The sequence below is a fragment of the Microcaecilia unicolor genome, chromosome 1 (assembly GCF_901765095.1).
Source record: "Microcaecilia unicolor chromosome 1, aMicUni1.1, whole genome shotgun sequence".
Lineage (NCBI taxonomy): Eukaryota > Metazoa > Chordata > Amphibia > Gymnophiona > Siphonopidae > Microcaecilia > Microcaecilia unicolor.
The window spans coordinates 304,768,136-304,790,245 of record NC_044031.1 but is presented as its reverse complement, the minus strand read 5'-3'; the positions used below and the strand labels follow the sequence as shown (position 1 = coordinate 304,790,245).

General features: G+C 45.3%; 1 protein-coding gene across 2 annotated transcripts in view; it reads left to right on the top strand.

Moving 5' to 3' along the window:
• XRCC6 (X-ray repair cross complementing 6) overlaps nucleotides 1-22,110 on the top strand; it is a 141,038-nt gene that overhangs the window by 75,446 nt on the left and 43,482 nt on the right. For both annotated transcript variants that reach the window (XM_030207770.1, XM_030207781.1), the window contains exons 7-9: nucleotides 9,015-9,201; nucleotides 21,481-21,649; nucleotides 21,865-22,026. In XM_030207770.1, coding sequence (XP_030063630.1) covers nucleotides 9,015-9,201; nucleotides 21,481-21,649; nucleotides 21,865-22,026 — 518 coding nt within the window. The remainder of the gene's footprint in view (nucleotides 1-9,014; nucleotides 9,202-21,480; nucleotides 21,650-21,864; nucleotides 22,027-22,110) is intronic.

The following is a 22,110-nucleotide window of genomic DNA, read 5'->3' as shown; positions in this document are numbered from 1 at the left end:
CTTGGGTGTCGAATCGAACTCCCAGATATTCCCGGGACTGAGTCGGGCGCAGCTGGCTTTACTCCCAGTTGATGATCCACCCCAGGGAGCTCAAAAGAGCAACCACCCGGTTCACAGCTTTGCCGCACTCTGCATAAGAGGGGGCTTGGATCAACCAGTCGTCCAGAAAAGGATGGACTTGAACTCCTTCCTTCCTCAGGAAGGCCGCGAAGACCACCAATACTTTGGGAAAGGTCCGCGGAGCAGTAGCCAACCCGAACGGGAGGGCTCTGAACTGGAAGTGTCGGCCCATTACTGCAAAACGCAGAAAGCGTTGATGAGGAGGCCAGATGGGAATATGCAAGTACGCTTCCTTGATGTCCAAGGATGCCAGGAACTCTCCTGCCTTCACTGCCGCTATAACAGAGCGGAGGGTCTCCATGTGAAAGTGCCGCACTTTCAAGGCCCAATTGACCCCTTTGAGGTCGAGGATAGGCCGTACAGAACCTCCTTTCTTTGGAATCACAAAGAAAAAGGAGTAACATCCCTTGCCAAGCTGATTTTCTGGCACCGGAACGACCGCTTCCAGGCGGATCAGATTGTTCAAGGTCTGCTGCACTACCACAGCTTTGACCGGAGACTTGCAGGGAGAGAGTACAAACCCGTCTTTTAAGGGTCGGCAGAACTCTAGCTTGCAGCCGTCTCTAATGACTTCCATCGCCCAAGCGTCTGAAGTTATTGTGGTCCACTCGCCCATAAACGAGGACAGCCGTCCTCCAATCTGCACTGGGGCGTGGACCAAGGCCCCGTCATTGGGTACTAGACCCTGGGGGAGGACCGGAGGGAGCACCTCCGGGACGGCGATCTCTGCGAAAGGAATGCTGCTTGGGGGAGAAATTCCTCTTGAAGGAAGAAGGGGCAGAGGAACCCGACTTGCCCGGGCGGTACCGACGGGCTTCTGCAACCGTCCTCTGGAGGTACCGGGACGAGTACTAGCCCGAGCCCTGACCTCTGGTAATTTCTTGCCCTAGACGTGCCGAGATCGGTCACGATTTTGTCCAGCTCGACCCCAAAGAGCAGCTTGCCTTTAAAAGGCAATCTAGCCAGGCGGGATTTAGAGGCGTGGTCAGCAGACCAATGTTTCAGCCAAAGTCACCGCCGCGCAGAGATTGTCTGAGCCATGCCTTTAGCTGAGGCCCACAAGACATCATACAGCCAGTCTGCCAAATAGGCTAAGCCCGATTCCAGGGCCGGCCAATCAGCCCTCAAGGAAAAATCCGAGGGGGAAGCCCGCTGCACCATAGTCAGGCACGCCCTGGCCACATAGGAGCCGCAAACTGAGGCCTGCAAACTTAAAGCAGCCGCCTCAAAGGACGACCTTAAGGCCGCCTCCAATCTTCTGTCTTGGGCGTCCTTTAGGGCCGTGCCACCTTCCACCGGCAACGCCGTTTTCTTAGTCACCGCAGTGATTAAAGAATCCACGGTAGGCCACAGAAAGGCCTCACGTTCACTTTCAGGCAAAGGATAGAGGCGGGACATAGCCCTAGCCACTTTAAGGCTCACTTCCGGGACATCCCATTGAGCCGAAATTAAGGTGTGCATGGCATCATGCACGTGGAAGGTTCTAGGCGGGCGCTTCGTCCCCAGCATACTGGCAGAGCCAACAGGGGCTGAGGGAGAGACGTCCTCCGGAGAGGAAATCTTCAAAGTGTCCATGGCCTGTAACAACAGGTTGGGCAAATCCTCTGGGCTAAAAAGCCGCGCTGCAGAGGGGTCATCCGCTCCATCCGAGCGGGAATCCGTCTCCTCCAAGGAATCCGCAAAGGACCGTTGGGAGACCTCAGACACGCTGCCCTCATCTACATCGGAGGAGACAAAGTCCTCCAAGGCCTGGAAATCAACCCGAGGGCGTTTACCTCTGGGAACCTCAACCTCTTTACCAGAAGAGGGAGCAGGGGCAGCGTTTTGCATGAGGAAGCCTGATGCCGCAGCAAAACAAACTTGGGGGAGAAAACCCCCAGACTGTGCACTTCCGCAGCCTGGGCAACAGCCCTAGACGCACCCTCAACCGGCGCTCACAAGAGCGGGGGAGAGACATGCTGCGCATCCAAAATGGCGTCCGGCGCGACACTCCGCGAAGGAGCCGCGCGGGAAGAACGGCGCTTAACTTTAGCCGCTTTGTGCCGTCGCCCAAATTAAGGGCGTTCATGGCATTAATGTCTCCAACCTCAAGGGCGGCCCACGAAGAAGCCGTCCGAGCCGCGTGGCCGGCCAAGATGGCGGAGGCGAGGAGCGGGGGATGTGCGTTTATGGCGGGAAAAACCGCCACGCCGGAGGAAGGACCGGGACATTCATCGGTCACGAAACTGTCACCCAACAAGGGCGAATCAGACTGTAAGACCCCCGCATCCCCTCTAGAAGCGCTCAAGCGATCCGGGGAGCGACCCTTTGCGCCCTCGCCCTCCGACGCCATATGCCACGAGGAGAAGAATCGGGGAACCCCCTGCCCGCTATAAAAAGGTAAAATTACCTGCTTGCCGCTCCGAGCTGTAACGAACTGGTGTCCCAGTGAGTAGCTGCAATGAACGTTTAAATAAACGTCGAAATAAACGCCTTTAAGGACGTTTAAAATTTTTTTTTTTTTTTTTTTTAACGGAGCCAGCGGGAGGGGGGAGAAAAGGAGGGACCTGGCACCACCAGGTTTGCACTTGCTCAAAAGAGCCCTCAACCCCAGGCCTCAACAAAACCTAAGGATTAGGCTTGGAGGCCTAGCCAGAGCTGCTGCTGTGTGTGACCACCACCTGCTGAGATAGAGAACATACTGAGGAGTTTCCGGCAGCACATGACCACATATAGGGAGGCAAAAGTTTGCTCTCTATCTCCACCTGCTGGTAGATGGACACAACCCACCAGTCTATGGATTGATCAGCTTGATGATATGGAAATATCTGTTCCAACCGTGTAACCTGTGAGAGATCTACTCTGCTCCATACTCCAATTTGTCTCAATTGTGCTGCCCAATAATACCAAGTAATGTTAGGGATTCCCCTCCCTCCTAGTTCTACCGCTCTCCACATTATTTTCCTTGACAGTCTAGCCGGATGTCCTCCCCATATGAATCCCCCTAATTCGGCCTGTATTCTCTGCAATTCTCCTTTAGGTACCGCGATGGGTAGCGTTTGGAATAAAAATAACAGCCTGGGAAGTATATTCATCTTGACCGCCGCTATACGGCCCCACCACGAGAGCCAGCCCTCCTTCCATTTTATTAAGTCTCTCCGGATGGCCGAAATAAGTGGCGTATAATTCAGTTGGTGTAGGTTAGTAAGATCTCGTGATATGTGTATGCCCAAGTAGCGAAAACTTTCGCCCGTCCAGCGAAAGCCGAATTTCCTCCCTAACTGTTCTATTTCCTGGTCCATTACTGTGACCCCCATAAGTTCAGATTTATCAAAGTTTACCCGAAATCCTGAGAGCTTCCCAAATGAGTTCAATTCTTTTATAATCACCGGTAGTGTGTCTATGGGGGATCTGATAAAGAATAGGATATCATCTGCAAATAATGCTATTTTGTGATCCATCCCCCCTAGTCGAACCCCTTTTATTTCCCTCAGTAACCTTATTCGCTGAGCCAGAGGCTCAATGGAGATGGCAAACAACAATGGAGATAAGGGACACCCCTGTCTGGTTCCCCGTTGTATATTAAATGGGCTCGACCATCCCCCATTAACTTTAATCCTTGCCATCGGGTGTTCATACAGCCTTTTCACCCAGTCTACGAAATGGTTTCCCATCCCCATTTCTAGCATCACTTCCCACAAATACAGCCACTCCACCCTATCAAATGCTTTTTCTGCATCTACTGTAAGTAGCGTCATGGAATCTCCCCTCCTCTGTGCACCCCACATCAGATTTAAAGTTCTTCTAATGTTATCTGCTACCTGCCTGTGCTTAATGAAGCCAGATTGATCTTCATGTATGAGTGATGGTAGGATTCCCTTCAGTCTGTCAGCCATTACTTTAGCTAGGATCTTAATATCTGTGTTCAACAGGGAGATCGGTCTATACGACCCACATAATGTGGGGTCCCTCCCAGGTTTCACCAAGACCGATATCCCTGCTTCTTGCATACTTACCGGAAATCCCTTCCCCAGAAAACAGGCATTACCCACCCTTACTAGGAGAGGTCCCAATTCTTGTTGAAAAATGTTATAATATTTGGCGGTGAACCCGTCCAACCCCGGGGATTTCCCTCCCTTTAAGCCTCTGATCACCCCCAACACTTCTTTCAGCATGATTTCGGCCTCAAGTTCCCCTCTCTGTTGATCCGTCACCCTCTGTAGACCTAGTCCCTTTATATAGTCTCTGATGCCCTCTACAGTGGCCTTGGATTCTTTTTTGTATAAGGCTGTATAAAACTTCGTGAACTGATCCCTAATTTCCTCATCAGTATGAAATATCTTATCTGCTTGCCCTTTGACTTTAGTGATTGTGCTCTGAACCCTTCTGTCCCGCAACCCCTTAGCTAGTAATTTTCCCGCTTTATTACTGAACTCAAAAAACCTCTGCTGCATTAATTGTCTATGAAATTCCATGGTTTTCATCTGGATCAGCTGTAGTTCCGCTCTCCATTTTTTCAGCTCTTCTACATGTTGGTGTCCCCCTCCCTGTTGATGTAGTGCTTCCAGTCTCGTTAACTGCTTCCGGACTTCTAGCTCCCGCTCCACCCTCAGCTTCTTCTTATATGCCCCTTTCTTAATTAATACCCCTCTTACTACCGCTTTAAGGGCATCCCAGACTATCCCCTCCGTCACCTCCCCATTATCATTTATTTCCAAATATTCCTTTATGGTTCTTTTGATTTCCTGACAATCTGTCTCTCCGTCTAACAGGGATTCATTTAACCTCCAGGTTCTTCCTGTTGCTTGCTTGCCCCACCCTACTAGGGTAACCCAAATGGCTGCATGGTCAGAGGCATGGATGCTCTCGATCTCTGCGTCCATTGTGTCCCCCCAAACCCTCCGGCTGCCCCAGATGGCGTCAATTCTAGCATATGTCCCCTGCACATGTGCGTAATGTGTGTATTGTCGCTGTCCCGGATGCTTCAGGCGCCATATGTCTACAAGATCTAACTCCCGCATCAGCCTGAGAAATTGATGACCATTATATCTTCCTCCCCCTTCCCGCCCGTCCGAATGATCAAGGATTCCTGCTAGGTGGTTGAAATCCCCTCCCATCATTACTGTTCCCCCCACAAAGGAAAGCAATCCTGCCCTAATGGCTTCAAAATACCTCCCCTGTCCCTTGTTTGGTGCATACAGGTTTATTAGGGTAATATCTCGATTATTTACCTTCCCCTTCACGGCAAGGCAGCGACCTTCCTTGTCATTGTACACAGACTCTTTTACAAACTGCAGATGCTCTTTCACATAAATCACAAGCCCTCCTGTCTTATTTCCCCTAGAGTCGGCCAGTGCAAATCCCTCCCCCAATCCTTTATTCATAATTAGTGGTTCATCGCTCTTCCTGATATGTGTTTCCTGTAGCATTATGATATCACATTTCAATCTACGCAGTTCTCTAAAGATTATACTTCTTTTACCCGGATTATTTAATCAGTTAACATTCCAGGACCCAATACGTAACCTCCCACCCCCCTTCTCACTCTTATCCCCCCCTGTTCCTCCCCCCTATCCGCTGGCAACCTCCAGTGTGTGCCAGTATTCCCCTCTAGGAAGCACCCCCTCCTTAGAGCATGGCTACCCGATCAAACATCCCTCCATACATCCCCTTCCCCTTCTTGTGTGCAACTTCTATAAACAATTCCCCCCATCTCAATATCTATATTTAACCCCACAACATCTTAAATTGTATTCATCCGTTCTCTATACCGGAAAACTCACTCAATGTCCACATTCAGGCTATTTCATATTCACGTGCCATCTGCCTTCTCCATTGCTTCCCTCTCAGCCTGTGTGGAAAGACGATTTTTCTTTCCCTCAACCATCTTCCAGCCCGTCTGTTCCTTTCTCTCGGATCTGCGCTGAGAATGTTGTGTGGGTTCTTCCCCTCTCGGAACATCTGTGCATCCCATCTCTTTCAGTGTTTTCCACGCTCCCTGTGGTGTCTGAAGGCGGCGAGTGATATTTCCCACCGTTACTTGTAATCCAAACGGAAACAGCCAGCGGTAGCGTAATCCAGATTTTTGTAAATAGTTGGTAATCTCCCGAAATTCTCTTCTACGCTGTAGAGTTTTCCAGGCCAAGTCCTGGTACACCCGGAGCTTAACTGTTTTCCACGTGATGTCTCCTAGTTCCCTCGCTTTTCTCCATACTCTTTCTTTGACCGGGAACCTGAGAAAGCATGCCACAATGTCTCGGGGCAGTCCATTCTTCGGTGATCCTAGACTTCTGTGCGCTCTTTCTATTTCTACAGGTTCCATCTCCAGTCTTTCTTCACTTGAGTCCTGGTTCAGCAAAAAGGCACAGATTTCCTGCACCACCTTCTTTGAGTCTTTATATTGTTCCTCCTCGGGTATGCCTCGAAATCTTAAGTTGCACCTTCTGGTACGGTTTTCTAGGTCTTCTATCAATGATTCCATGTCTGCCCTTGCTTGCTGCTCAGATTTGAGGGAACCCCGGATCTCCTTCACTTCCAGCGCTACTGCCTCCGTTTTTTCTTCATTTTCCGCCATTCTGTTTCCGATCTCCTTGACTTCCTCGCGGAGCTCTGCTACTGCTGTTTGAATGCTGCGTCGAGTTGTCACCATCTCGTTCTTCAGCTCTTGAAACCATCTAGCGAAATCTCTTTTGCTGATCTCCGCCTCGCTATCAATCTGCTCTTCGGGGTCCGGGTCCGATTCACTCTCCTCGGCCGCCATCTTGGCTCCTCGTGACCGGAGACCCGCACCTTTGCCTGCGCTCGCAGATTCCGACGTAAACTTGAATTTCGCCAGCTTCTTCTTTGCTGCCATATTTCAGATGTATTTTTCTCGCGGTGGGGGTTATTTTTTCGCGATTTGGTACTGGGGACGTCTCAATTTCGCTCTAAAGTTCTCGGAGCTCGCTGATCAAGCAGCCATCTCCTCAGCTGACGTCACTTCCCTCTAATTTTTCTATTTTGTGATTAGAATATGTCAGATTTGAAATGTACATCCTGCCAGAGCTGGTGTTAGAATATGGCTGGAGCCCAAGGCAGATATTTAGGAGGGGACCTCAAAGCTTACTAACAGGCTGCACCTTCTTCAGCTTCCAGCTGGCCTGGGGTTCTCTCTGGCTAGGGGGCCAAACGCAGTTGTCCTAGTTGTACCTCCCCTAACACTGTCTCTTGCATATGCTATCATATTTTGCACAGTATAGGAGAAAATGCATCTCTTTGTATTTCTCTGTGCTGTGCTAAATGCAAGGTCTGGCCTCTTGGGATTTTGATGTAATTTGTTTGATTTGTGGTCACTTATTCTGTATTTGGCATTTGTGTTCTGTATGTGTGACCAAAGTATTCTGTTAGCATCAATTTTCTATGTAGTATTCTATAGTACTTTGGCTTCAGTATTCTTCATACATGCATTGATATTTTAGGGCCCCCCTGTAATATTTAGGGCACATTTGGGGGAAGCATATGTGTGTTGGCGGACCGTGGCTCAGTGGAGGATGAAGAGTGCACCCTCTTATATTTCCCCTAGCTCTCAATGTGTCCTGCAGCCACTGAGGCCAGCACTGCTACTCCCATTGAAGTTATTGGGAGTGGGGTAGGTGTGCGGTAGGAGTAGGGGTGTGGGCAGGGCATATCAGGTGGCAGGTGTTTCTCTAGTGCCCATCCATCCAACCTGTTGGCCCACCCAAAAATTGCCTTCTGGCTACGCCACTGATGTTGACTAATATGTCATGTAAAAGGAAAAGAAAAAGGATAGCATGAAGAAATGTTGTCCTTTCAGTCACTTCTGAGTTTTCAGAAACTCTTCCTGATCCAACTATATTATGTTATATATGCTGGGAGGAAGCAAATTTAAGAGCTGGAGAGCATGGCTAATTCTTAGCAGGAGGGCTTCCACAGCTGGTTCTTGATTGGTACTGTCCCACATAGCAGTACATCAGCACTAAAAGCAAAGTTGCCAAATGTATGACAGAGCTTTGTGTTTCTAGTATAAGATGCAAACAGATTAGGTACCACACGGTAGAATAACATGGTTGTCTTAAACAGAGACCCAATTTGTATTTTTTTTTTCTAGTAGTTTCATCTGAAGAAAAGGTCATTTTTTTTGCTCTACCTTTTGTGAGTTTCAAATGCACAAAAATCAGTTCCTTAACCCAGTTTTGCATCTGCTGCCTCCATACCCTCTCTCCTGGGCCCTGGTCTGCTACTGTTGCTGCTGCCATCTGCTCCCTCTCCAGCCTCAATATATTGTGTTATGGCAGCCAATAACTTGTATGGCAGGTGCTGGTAATTTCACATTTTATTTAAGAGTTAATCAGCTCATCATAAAACATATTTTGTCTCTTGAACGATGAGTGAATGAAAGGCTTCTTTTGTTTTCTACCATCTGTTTTAGCTCTGGTGCATAGTGACACTATGCTCTGGAATCTTGAATTCTTTCATTTACACGCAATGCTTGCTCTCCTTCCTTCCTTCCCCTGCAGAGCCTTGCATAGCTCTTGGGTTCACCAAACTGTTCTTCATGCAATTGTGATTGAATGTTGCTAGTGGTGGGCCTAGAATTGCAAACAGAAATGGCAGGTTTTATAATTCACTTCTGATGATGCTTCTGATCATGAAGTCTGTATAAAGAGCCACAAATGACTGAGCTGTCTGTTCTCCACCCCCCCCCCCCCCACCCCCTCCCCAGGTCTGGCAGAAAATCTGAATGTCAGAACAAATGGGTGTGTGTATTGGGGTTCACAAATTCAAACTGAGGGAAAATACAAGTCTTCAGTACCTCTCCACAATGCTTTTGAATGCATATTTTCCAAGAGAATACAGGTTTGGATGCTGAGGATTACTCACTTTCTGTAATATGTACATATATTTTCTCCTTGTAGATTGAATCTGAAGTTGAGCAAAGACATTGTTCTTGCTGTTGGTGTGTTTAACTTGGTCCAGAAAGCTGTTAAGCCTGCTACTGTGAAGCTGTACAGGGAAACCAACGAGCCTGTAAAGACCAAGACACGAATATTTAACCAAGAAACAGGAAGCCTGATGTTGCCTAGTGATACTAAGAGAGTTCAGGTAAGGTGATCTTCCAGTACAGACAAATCCTGACTCGTTTCCTCTCACACACATGCATTTGTAAGGGGAGCCCTGAAATGCTTGCCCAGCTACATCAGCGGAAACTGAGCAGGAAAGCAGGTACTTCAATCATATTCCTTTTCCTTCTGAACTTTTTGTGCAGAAGAATAAAGTTTGTGATGAGTGCAATAAATGTATGATGTTGGGTACGAGTCCTGTGGTTCAGTTTGTTGCCTGTCTTGTTGTATAGCTCTGAGGTAGGTGAGAATTCTCAGATGTATTTAGTTGGTCCTGGGTTCACCTCCCAGAGGCAGTAGTTGTAGAAAATACACAAATGTAGCTGTTCTGTAGTGTCTGTTCTTGATGTAAAGAAATACTACTTTGATTTTAAGATGTCTTTTTAGTAAGAAGACTGAGACTACAGGAGCCTGTCTGTCTGTACAGTCTCTAGTATGTAAAATAATGTTTCTTTGAAACAGATACTATCCTTTGGAAGTCTGAATGACCAGCAAAAGCTTGGAGACATTTGTCTGTCTCCATTGGCATCACCTTAAGTATGAGGGAGCAGGAGCTTCTTGATTGTGCACTAGTTCCTAGAAGCCTTAGTGAGGCCCACTTCCTTTTCATCAAGTCCAAAACTAATGGGTTAGGTCTGTGTTCTTCAGTTCAAGGCCCAGGGAACCAGTGGTGGCTCTTGGAGAACTGAGGCAGCTCCTATCGTCATTCTGGGTTTTTTTGTTTTTGTTTTTTTTGTTACTCTGCCTCTCTATCCAAGATTATGACAAAGGGGGAACTAGATAGGAGGAAAGCTGTATGGTGGAAGGACAATGCTTGAAGGAGAGTGCATTTGGAAATAACTCACCTCCTTGAGGATACTCCCAATGAAATGTTTAAAGGTGGACTAAATATTATTGACACATGCTGGTCAGCAATGTCATGGCCCTGCATGGGAAGATATTTGGCAGCTGTCCTTCAGCTTGTTTGAATCCATAGTGGTCCCCAACTTAAAAATTAATGAAGATCACTGGGTTATGTCCTTAATCCAGCAGATGGAGACAGACTAATGAGAAAAAGAGAAAATGATGACCAAAAAAGAAAAATCTTTTTGAAGGTGCAGTGAAATTATACCCAGTACTCTAAATGGACTGTCATCAGAGACTTATACAGAGACACTATTACCTTCTTTTTCCTTCTGGCCATTTCTCTCCCTATTTACCCAAGAATTTTCTGTTCTTTGCCAACACATTTTCTACCTGCTTGGCCACCTTAAGATACGATTCTTTTCTACCTGAGGTTTCCAGTTTATTACCAGAGTACACGCTCTAGAACTAATTATATAAAGTACTCCTTACACCTTAAATACCTTAAACTTATTTCTTTATTGTATTACACATGCCTACTACCTCTAACCTCGAAACTCACATTCTCACATCGCATTCACACATGGCTCACAATGCCCTTGTATATTACCTTATCAATTAATCAACCATTTTACTACTACATTCACTTTCTAATATAGTGCACTAGCTATACAATTGTTTCACTACCTTGTTTCAAAACATTTCAAATCAATGCCTTCAGTTCTAACTCAGGCATCCTTCTTAAGCACCGATTAAAGGTGCCTGCTAATGGTTATGCTGATTTTATCAGTTCAATTCCTTAGGCTCAAAGTCCAAACGTCTTTGTACTCCCAAATAGCTGTGCTGAAAAGCAGTTAAAACTGTGTTCCATGCAGAACCCCGCTGCGTGAGTGTCAGGTTCTCAGGTTCAGAGCCTGCAGGGCCGGGCTCTGGAGCAAACGTGAGCCCTTGGGCTGCTGACGAGGAGCGACAGCAGCAGGCAAAACCCACCAACCAACGCTGGGCAAGCACACACCGGCAGGGACTGCAGGCACCGCCCAGCGAGCCGGAACACACGGACTGGAACACGGGACTGGAATTCCCCAGACTGGAGGACACAGGACTGGAACACTGGACTGGAATCCCCCGGACTGGGACTGGAATCTCCCGGACAGGAGGACACAGGACTGGAACACTGGACTGGAGCACACCGGACTGGTCCACACAGCTTCACCTGCACTTAGCCACTAAGCCCCCCAGGAGTTGAGCTCCTGGGTTTGAGTAGCCGGCAGGACTTACTGGACGACACAGGGACCAGGACTAGAACAGGCTGTAGCTGAAGTGCGCCTAACTCCTAAACTGACCAAAAGTGTTCCTAAGCCCGGCACCAACCAAAGAGCTCCTAAGCCTTCCACTAACAGCAGTGCTCTTAACAGAAACTAACAGGGGTGCCCCTACGCCCTACACTAACAGAAGTGCAGGGAAGACAAACGCCAGACCTAACACTGGTGCTTCCTAAGCACCAAGCTGCAGCAGCTAAACATGGGTTCTCACCCCGGTGCTTCCTAAGCACCCAGCTACAGCAGCTAAACACAGGTCACAAGGAAAAGCGGGGAAAGCACAAGGAAACAAGCAGGAAAGCCAAATACCCAAACAACAAAAGGTGCTTGCTAAACACTTACTATCAAGGGTGCTCCCAGCACCAAACTACAGCACTGCACTAACAGCAGTGCTACACACCGTAGCAAAAGGGAAAGCAGAGGAGCCAAAGGGAAAAACAGGGAAGTCAAACACATAAGTCACAAATGCACACTGACTGCACTAAACTAACCTGGACCTAAAGCAAGTAGCCAGAAGCAAACGTCACCGTTGCAAAGGCCCTGAAGGATAGCACACCACTTCCTTATCAAGGCCCTCCCTGATGATGTCACGCTCCCTAGACCCAGGCAACACCACACTGAAACCCAGCACACTGAAACCCAGAGAGGCCCAACCCACACCAATGCAGCACCATGAAGCACTTGAAGCCAGTACACCCAAAGAGAGGTAGAGCAACTCAGGCCACACCCACAGCTGCAGTGAAGTGAGACAGTTAGAGACATGCTGCTGGAAGCTGCCAGCACAGAGAGAGCGAGCCAGCTCAGACAGGACAGACAAACGAACCAAATGCCAGCTAAAAAGCTGACTACCAGGAAAAGGTAAGTTTGAGAGGGGTTATGACCACAATCATAACAGTGAGAAAGGCTAGCGAAGGACACAAGTCACCAACATTCACTCCTCATTGAAAAAACCTTTTAAAGCCAGCTGATATTCTCCTCTTCTCCGGTTTCTCTATGCGAGACCGCATTTCAATATGCGAGACCACATTTCGGAAGTGTCCATCAGGAGGAACTAGCACCCGATATCTGTATGATGTATATAGAAACATAACCAATATAGGCACAAGTAATATAACTTCAATCCTACTCATATTCATAAATCATTCAGTGTAAAACTAGGCTGCTTACCATCGGGATTTCACTCTCAAGTCAGGGTTTGTCTCCCTGCACCTGGAAATGCTGTATACAGAAGCTCAACGAACTGGAAGTTTAAATCTCCCTTAACTCCTTCCTGCTAGTAACGTAATCACTCTACAGCCACTCTACCTCAAGATTGAGGCCGTTAGGGGTCACTTTGTCCCACTCAAAGGTATAACGCTGTTCAATGTTATGAAGCTGGGCACTTATATCTCCCCCACAAACAGACCCTGTTAGCTGTATCAGCACTACACATTTTAAATCTTCAATCTTGTGCTTTTTTTCTATCCAGTGGTTAACCAGTGGAGCTTCTGCCTTTTGAATTCTAATATTACTGACATGTTTAGCCAGGCGGGTTTTAAACTTCCTCTTTGTGTGCCCTATATAATACAGCATACAGGGGCATATAATGCAGTAAATAACCCTTTCGCTTTCACAAGTAGTGTGGGTAGATAAATAAAACCTTCTATTGGACCCAGGGATATTGATCCAACTAGTGTTAATTGCATATTTACAGTAGACACATCTACCGCAGGGCCCATGCCTGCCCTCTTTTTTTTATACCTACCCGGCTTTTTTAATAACTCTCCCACATTAGATTTCCGCTAGTACGCTATTTGGGGGCGCTCGCTGAACTCCGAATGCACTGATAAAACGTGCCAATATTTATGGACTAACTGCCCAACCTTAGATGCTCGGTGGGAAAATGGGATAACACATGCTATAGGTCTGACCGTCTATTTCTGCTTAGGAACAAACAACCATGGTCTGTGCGCATACCGCGCTCTCTTGTATGCCTTTTTTAAAATGCTCATAGGATACCCTCGTTGGCGAAACCTATGCATCAGATCCGCAGCTTGAGACTTAACGTCCTCAAGTGACGAGCATAATCTTCTCAGCCTCAAAAACTGACCGACAGGAACCCCTCTCTTTAATCCTGTATGATGGTAACTATTGTAAGGTAGGAGGGTATTCCTGTCGGTCAGCTTCCGATATATAGAAGTGGAAAATCCCCCATCCTCCCTACTGAAAATTTTGAGATACGGTGAGTAAATTTGATGCACGGGTCCGCCATATTGAGGAAATCAATGAACGTATGTAAATCTTGTTCAGATCCCTGCCAAAACATTACTACATCATCTATATACCTCTTCCATAGTACTACTTTACTGTACATGGAAGAGGTATAAACATGATCAGTTTCAAACATTGTCATGTACAGACATGCGAGCGATGGGGCGACCGTTGCCCCCATTGCTACACCCTGTTTCTGCACATAAAATTTATTCTGAAATTCGAAGTAGTTGTCACAGATAACCCAAGTTAAGTTGTCTCAAAACTGATATTTTAGACTTCGATATAGATGACTTATCAAAATACGTGCAAGCAACATCAATGACTTTTTCTTGGGGCAAACTAGTGTATAGGGATACTACATCTAAACCTACCATGTAAAAATCACCATCATCCTTTATATGTTCCCCTCTATCCATATTATCTAACACAGTGATAAAGTCTGAAGAATCCCGAACGTATGAACGTGCCTGACTTACAAATGGTTTAAGTATATAGTCAAAACAAAAAAAAACAGCACCACGGGCCTTTAAAAATGGAACACAGTTCTTTAATGAATGAGCCTTGACAAAAAGGCCCATTTTTAAAGGCCCGTGGTGCTGTTTTTTTTGTTTGGACTTTAGTTTGTACTTCGTTCCCTCTCTTTTGTTATATTTAAGTATATAGTCAATCATCTGAGACAGGGGTTCCAATATGGAATCCCTTGTGGACACAATGGGGCGGCCGAGGGGGGGGGGGTCCACAGTGGACTTGTGGATCTTTGGAACAAAATATATATAGGGGGTCCTATGATTTAAAGAACACAACCATTTTTGTTCTTTTTTTTGAAAGTATACCCTCCATTACCGCTGTATCCACATATTGGGTAATTAATTCCTTTAACCTCTGGGTAGGATCCTGATCAATTTGCTTATATTGGGTAGTATTATTAAGTTGTCTAAGGCCCTCACCTACATACTTGTCCGTGTCCATCACCACTGTGGACCCCCCCCCCCCCCCCCCCCCCACTTTGTCTGCTCTCATGATGGTAATCTCTGCATTATTTGCTAAACTCTGGAGGCTACGACGTTGGCAAAAGGAAAGGTTCTGGAATTGATCAGCGCTGTCTTGATGTTCTATTTCAGCCAACTCAGCTAGAATAAGCTTTTGAAAAGCCATAATAGAAGAATCTGGAAGGCCAGGGGGTACCTTAAGATACGAACATAAGACAGCCATACCGGGTCAGACCAGTGGTCTGTCTAGCCCAGTATCCTGTTTTTTCCAAACAGTGGCCAATCCAGGTCACACATACCTGGCAGAAACCCAGTTAGCAACATTCCATTCTACCAATCCTGGGGCAAGCAGTGGCTTCCCCCATGTCCATCTCTGTTATTGACTTTTCCTCCAAGAGCTTGTCCAAACCTTTTTTTTAAACCCAGATATGCTAACCACTTTTACTATATCCTCAGGCAAAGAGTTCCAGAGCTTAACTATTTGTTGAGTGAAAAAATATTTCCTCCTATTTGTTTTAAAAGTATTTCCATGTAACTTCCTCAAGTATCCCCTAGACTTTGTACTTTTGGAACGAGTAAAAAATCGATTTACTTCTCGTTCTACACCACTCAGGATTTTGTAGACCTCAATCATATCTCTCCTCATCCATCTCTTTTCCAAGCTGAAGAGCCATAACCTCTTTAGCCTTTCCTCATACAATAGGAGTTCCATTCCCTTTATCATTTTGGTCGCTCTTCTTTGACCCTTTTCTAATTCCGTTATATCTTTTTTGAGATATGGTGAGCAGAACTGAACACTGAACACAATCAAGGTGCGATCGCACCATGGAGCAATACAAAGATGATATAGTATTTTCGGTCTTATTCACCATCTCTTTCCCAATAATTCCTAGCATCCTGATTGCTTTTTTGACCTCTGTACACCAAGCAGATTTCAGCGTATTATCTACGACGACACCTAGATCTTTTTCTTGAATGCTGACTCCTAAAGTGGACCCCTAGAATCAGGTACACAATGATTTGGACTATTCTTTCCAATGTGCATCACTTTGCATTTGTCCACATTAAATTTCATCTGCCATTTGGATGCCCAGTCTTCCAATTTCATAAGGTCTTCTGCAATATTTCACAGTCCACAGGTGTTTTAACAACCTTTAATAGTTTTGTATCATCTGCAAATTTAATCACCTCGCTTGTCATTCCAATTTCCATAGCATTTATAAATATGTTAAATAGTACCGGTCCCAATACAGATCCCTGTGGCACTCCACTGTTCACCCTCCTCCATTGAGAGAAATGACCATTTAACCCTACCCTCTGCTTTCTGTCCAATAACTAATTCCTAATCCACATCAGAACTGTGCCTCCTATCCCATGACTCTTTAATTTTCTTAGGAGTCTCTCAAAAGGAACTTTATCAAAAGATTTCTGAAAATCTAGATGCACTACATCAACCGGCTCACCTTTATCCACATGTTTATTCACACCTTCAAAGAAATGAAGCAAATTGGTGAGGCAAGACTTTCCTTGGCTGAATCGATGCTGACTCTGTCCTAATAAACCATGTTTGTCTATGTGTTCTGTAATTTTATTCTTTATAATAGTTTCCACTATTTTGCCTGGCATCGATGTCATGCTTTCCAGTCTGTAATTTCCCAGATCACCCCTAGAACCCTTTTTTAAAATTGGCATCACATTGGCCAACTTCCAATCTTCAGATACTACAGACGATTTTAATGACAGGTTAATATTACTAACAGCAGATCAGCAATTTCATGCTTGAGTTCTTTGTGTACCCTTGGATGTATGCCATCCAGTTCAGGTGATTTACTACTCTTTAATTTGTCAATTTGGTCCAGTACATCTTCCAGGTTCACCGAAATTACTTTGTTCCTCTACATCAACACTGTTGAAAACCATTTCCAGTACAGGCAAATATCTTACATCTTCTTCCGTAAAGACAGAAGCAAAGAATTCATTCAGTTTCTCCACTATGACCTTGTCCTCCCTGAGTGCCCCTTTTGCTCTTTCATGATCTAACGGTCCCACGGATTCCTTCGCAGGCTTTTTGCTTCTGATGTACCTGAAAAAGTTGTTACTGTGAGTTGTAGCCTCTGCGGCAAGTTTCTCTTCGTATTCTCTTTTAGCCTTCTTTATTAATGCTTTGCATCTGACTTGCCAGTGCTTACCTTGCTTCTTATTTTCTTCATTTGGATCCTTTTTCCATTCTTTGAAGGACAATCTTTTGGCTGTAATAGCTTCTTTTACTTCACCTTTTAACCATTCTGGCTGTCATTTTCTCTTCTTTCTATCTTTGCAAACATGTGGAATGCATCTAGACTGGCTTCCAAGATGGTATTTTTTTTAATAACGTCCACTCCTGATGGTGTTGTATCCTTAGCAGCCAATCCTTTGGGGTTTTTTTTTTAACCATTTTCCTCATTTTTTTATAGTCGCCCTTTCGAAAATGAAATGCAGCTACAGTAGATTTCCTTTGCGGGTTCATCCCAGATAGTACCTCAAACTTGATCATGTTATGATCACTGTTTCCCAGGGAACCCAACACTGCCACCTTTCGCACTATGCCCTGCACACCACCAAGGACCAGATCCAAAATGGCTCCCCCTCTCATCAGTTCCTGGACCAGTTGCTCCAAGAAGCAGGCATTTATTACATCTAGAAACTTTATCTCCCTTGCACTCCCTGATGTATTATTTATCCAGTCAATATTGGGGTAATTGAAATCACCCATTATTATAGCGTTGCCCAATTTGCCAGCTTTCTTAATCTCTTTAAACATTTCTTCATCTGTGTGTTCGTTCTGTCCCAGCGGACGTTAGTATAGCCCTACAAGAGAATACTCCTTCCCTTCACACATTGGCATCCCTCTTGCTCAGGTGATACCTATGGACCAATCTGTGCAGCAGAATTCATGGTGGACAATACAAGGCCTTGTGATAGCTTCAAAGAAACTCATATCAGTCACAAGTCTGATGGTAGCAAACTCCCTACTCCTGGAGACTTTTGTCTCTGTGAGGTAAGCTCCTCCGTGCTTCCCAGGAGCTAACCGGGGGGCTAGCTTGCAGTAAACAACGTGTCCTTGGATGAAGTCATCACAGCTAGGGCGAGCAGTAATATTCCATTGTAGAAAGCTTGTTTCTGATGTATTATGAGCACAGGGTTTAGAATCCATATTAGTTGGTAACAGATTGCTCAGGCTTAGCAGACCAGCAAAGGTGAGATAGCAGGAAACTACCCCTTCAGTTTTCTGACCCTCATTACTCAGAACAAGGAGTTCCTTCTACATACCATCCTCCAGTCTCTGGCTCTCACAGCCTGGATGTTGAGAGCATAAAATTCGCTTCCTTGGGTCTTTTCAGAGGGTGTCTCCCGAGTCTTGCTGGCTTCCAGGAAAGATTCCACTAAGAGGTGTTATTCTTTTAAATGGAAATGGTTTGTCTGGTGTGAGAGCAAGGCCTTAGATCTCTTTACTTGCCCTATACAGACACCGCTTAAATATCTTCTACACTTAGTCTGGTCTCAAGACTGACTCCATAAGGGTTCACCGTAGTGCAATTAGTGCTTATCGACAATGTGTAGAAGGTAAGCCCATCTGTGGACAGCCTCTATTCGTTCACTTCATGAGAGGCTTGCTTTTGTCAAAGCCTGTGTCAAACTTCCACCAGTGTCATGGGATTTCAACGTCATTCTCACCCAGCTGATGAGAGCTCCTTTTGAGCCACTGAATTGCTGCTATCTGAAGTACTTGACCTGGAAGGTCGTTTTCTTGGTGGCTGTTACTTCAGCTCATAGGGTCAGTGAGCTTCAGGCCTTAGTAGTGGATTTACCTTATACTAAGTTTCATCATAGCAGAGTTGTCCTCTGCACGCACCCTGAGTTTCTGCTGAAGGGGGTGTCGGAGTTCCATGTGAACCAGTTGATTGTCTTGTCAACATTCTTTCCCCAACCTCATGCCCATCCTAGCAAAAGCAGCTCGCACACCTTGGATTGCAGGACAGCATTGGCCTACTACATGGAGCGGACACGGCCCCACAGATAGTCTGTACAGCTATGAAGAGGGAGTGGTTATGACCTTGTTGCAGGCAATGAAGTGATCTGCTTCCTTAGCCTACTCAAGGGTCTGACAGATTTTTGAGGCTTTTTGCATGGAGAGAGATTGGTAGACCCCTTAAATCCTCGGTTATGCTTCTTTTTTTTTAACATTTTATTTTTGAATTTTTATTAAGGAAAAGCATGACAACAACATATCATATAATCATGAATCTTCAAAATCCAATCCCACTCTTAACTCCCAACCCTCTCCTCCTCCCTATAGCCAAATCCAAAATCACCTCTCTGGAAACAGGTATTCAAGCATCAGCATGGGTACCCCACCCTCTCCTATTCAAGCAAAGACCTGTCGTCCTGAACTACTCAGGACCTCGACATGGGTACTGGCACTCCAGTAGTTTGCCAGTGGTGATAGATGTCCCACTTCTTATGGAAAGAGAGCTCTTGACCATGCTGGATAGCAGTGAGTTTAATCGTCTGGTAAACCATTTTTCAAAGGACCTTATCCATGGGAGATGCCAGTGGTCGTTTCCAAGCAGCCGCTAAAACAAGTGTACTAGGCTTCGCGTTTGGTTGCTATTCTCTAAACATATTACAACATATTACAGAAAAATTGAACAGGAAAGTCTTTTATTATTACTCACCCACCAGCACAGCATCAGATATCAGTTGCAAGTTGTAGGAAAATAACAAACTTACAAAATCTAACATCAGTACCTCTGGTAGTAATCAGACTAATTATATAAAGAAGAGAAAAAGGAGGAAGGAGAATTTATTTCTCATACAAAGGTCACAGAACAGAGAGAGAGAAAGAATGAATGAAAGAAAGATTCTTAGATATAGAGAATTAGTTTCTATGAAGGGGAGAGACTACCCCCTTCAGGAAAAAATAGGCCATGGGAGGGATCTGAAACTCTTTCCATTATGGCTAGTTGTCAGCGTTTTTGTCTGCAGCGTGGTTTTATAGGCTGTGGTGAGCATCCACTTTATCCTGGACCAATCATATGTGCTGGAGACTTGTAATTGGGTCTTTCATATGTGTTGGAGGCTTGCAATTGGTGTCCTTGCCACACCTCTTCTCAGTAAATTACATATGTAACAACTACGATCTGTGCCCTGAAAATGGCAGATACAAATCAAGGTCAGGTATACACATAAAGTAGCGCATTTGAGTTTATCTTGTTGGGCAGACTGGATGGACCGTGCAGGTCTTTTTCTGCCATCTACTATGTTACTATGTTATACTAGGTAGCTGAGTAGCCCTACCAACGGAAGGTCCCATCAGAGTTTGTGACTAGCCAGAAATTCCTTCATGAGGCTGATAGTAAAGTAAGATGGGGGATGGGAAATAGTGCAGCATACCTAAAGTAGAACATTATAGCTAAAAATTATAGACACTATTTTGCTAGCCGTAAAAAGGGTAGTATCAATTTTATGTTCCTCTTTCAGCCCAGCAGGCTTGAAATGGAGCAGACTGTACGCCACCTGAACTGAATAGGCCACTTGAAGAATCTGCTGTAGAATGTTACTAACCAAACAAGGCCTTAATCCCTTCATCTACGCTGACGATGTCACCATATTTATCCCCTTCAAATCCAAATTATCAGAAATCTCTGATAAAATAACTACTGGTATGACCACCCTAACCTTTTGGGCTAACGCTTTTAAGATGAAATTAAACAAAGAGAAAACAGTGCGTAGTCCTTCATCTCAGTACTCTCCACTCCTCCCGACTACTCTCAGCACCCCAGACGTAAAACTCTCCATATCCGACAACTTAAAAATCCTTGGAGTAACAATAGATAGCCATTTATCTTTCGATAACCACGCTAAGTCCATCACGAAAAAAATGTTCAATATGATGTGGATACTGAAACGAGTGAAATCATATCTTCCCTTGGTCACTTTCCAGAACCTGGTACAATCCAGTTATCACCCACGTAGACTATTGCAACAGTGTTTTCTTAAGATGTAAGACCCAAATCCTAAAGAAACTTCAGACTGCCCAGAACACAGCAGACAGATTTATCTTTGGCAAATCAAGATTTGAAAGCGCATCACCTCTTCGAGAGAAGCTTCATTGGCTCCCCATCAGAGAAAGAATAAACTTCAAAGTCCACACAATGATTCATAAGATCCCCTAGCTACATGAATGATCTGATCGACCTCCCAATCAGAAACAGATCAATGTCCTCACATACTTACCTCAATTTACACCTTCCCAACTGCAAAGGAATTAAATACAAAACCTCCTATGCATCCAGTTTCTAATTTTTGGGCAGCCAGCTTTGGAACGCTCTACCAAGATCCATCCGAACAATTAACGACTATCTACCCTTCAGAAAAACGTTGGACATATCTCTTCAAGCAAGCTTACCCTAACGACCCAACTTAACCTTATAGCCCACCCACACAACTCTTGCTCTGAAGATGATTACACCTTAAACCATGTCTCCCAAACTCCTTATACTCATCCCCTAGTCTTCTCGTCTCCATCTTCCCTACACCTTACCCCTCCCTATCTCTTTCCTTTTGCCTATCATGCCTTGTTTACCTTTCCATGTTCAATTCACATAATCTTAAAGCCTTACTATTACTATGTTTATTACAGTTTGTAATATTCTCCTTACAATACTTTTAACTCTATTTACTATGTAAGCCGCATTGAACCTGCTGTGTGTGGGAAAGCGCAGGGTACAAATGTAATAATAATAATAACAGAAGAAGTAAAATTGAGTAGTTTTGTATTTTCGTATCATGAAGGAAAGTGTTGGTTACTTTTATTAGGTCTATGGCAACCGACAGATCGTCCTCGAGAAAGAGGAGACAGAACAAGTGAAACGCTTTGATGAACCAAGTTTGGTTCTGATTGGATTCAAGCCCCTGGCTCTATTAAAGAAACACCACTTTGTCAGGCCAGCCCAATTCCTGTATCCAGAGGAATCTCTTGTGACTGGTGAGTGCAAGGGAGTGAACTCTGGATGGTGAAGACAGATGGATGAGTCAGGACTGAAGGACATTAGCAGAATTGTGTGTATTGGGTCCCAGATCTGGATTGAGATGTATTGGCAGATGTGTGTGGATATCGCTTGGAATGTGATGTTACATGACAAGAGTTGGAAGATCCAGTGATGAATTCATCACCTATTGATCTCTTTTATGATACTTTAGGGAGCACAACTCTGTTCAGTGCTTTGCTGACCCGGTGCTTGGAGCGAAAGGTGATGGCACTGTGTAGGTATACGCCTCGCAGGAACATGCCTCCCCGTTTTGTGGCACTGGTCCCCCAGGAGGAGGAGATGGACAGTCAGAATGTGCAGGTAACTCCTCCAGGTAAATAGAGACTTCATGTTCCAATCTGTTAAATCGCAGAATGTGTGTTGGCCTCTTCTCTTTGTGCTCTTTGCTAGTAAATGC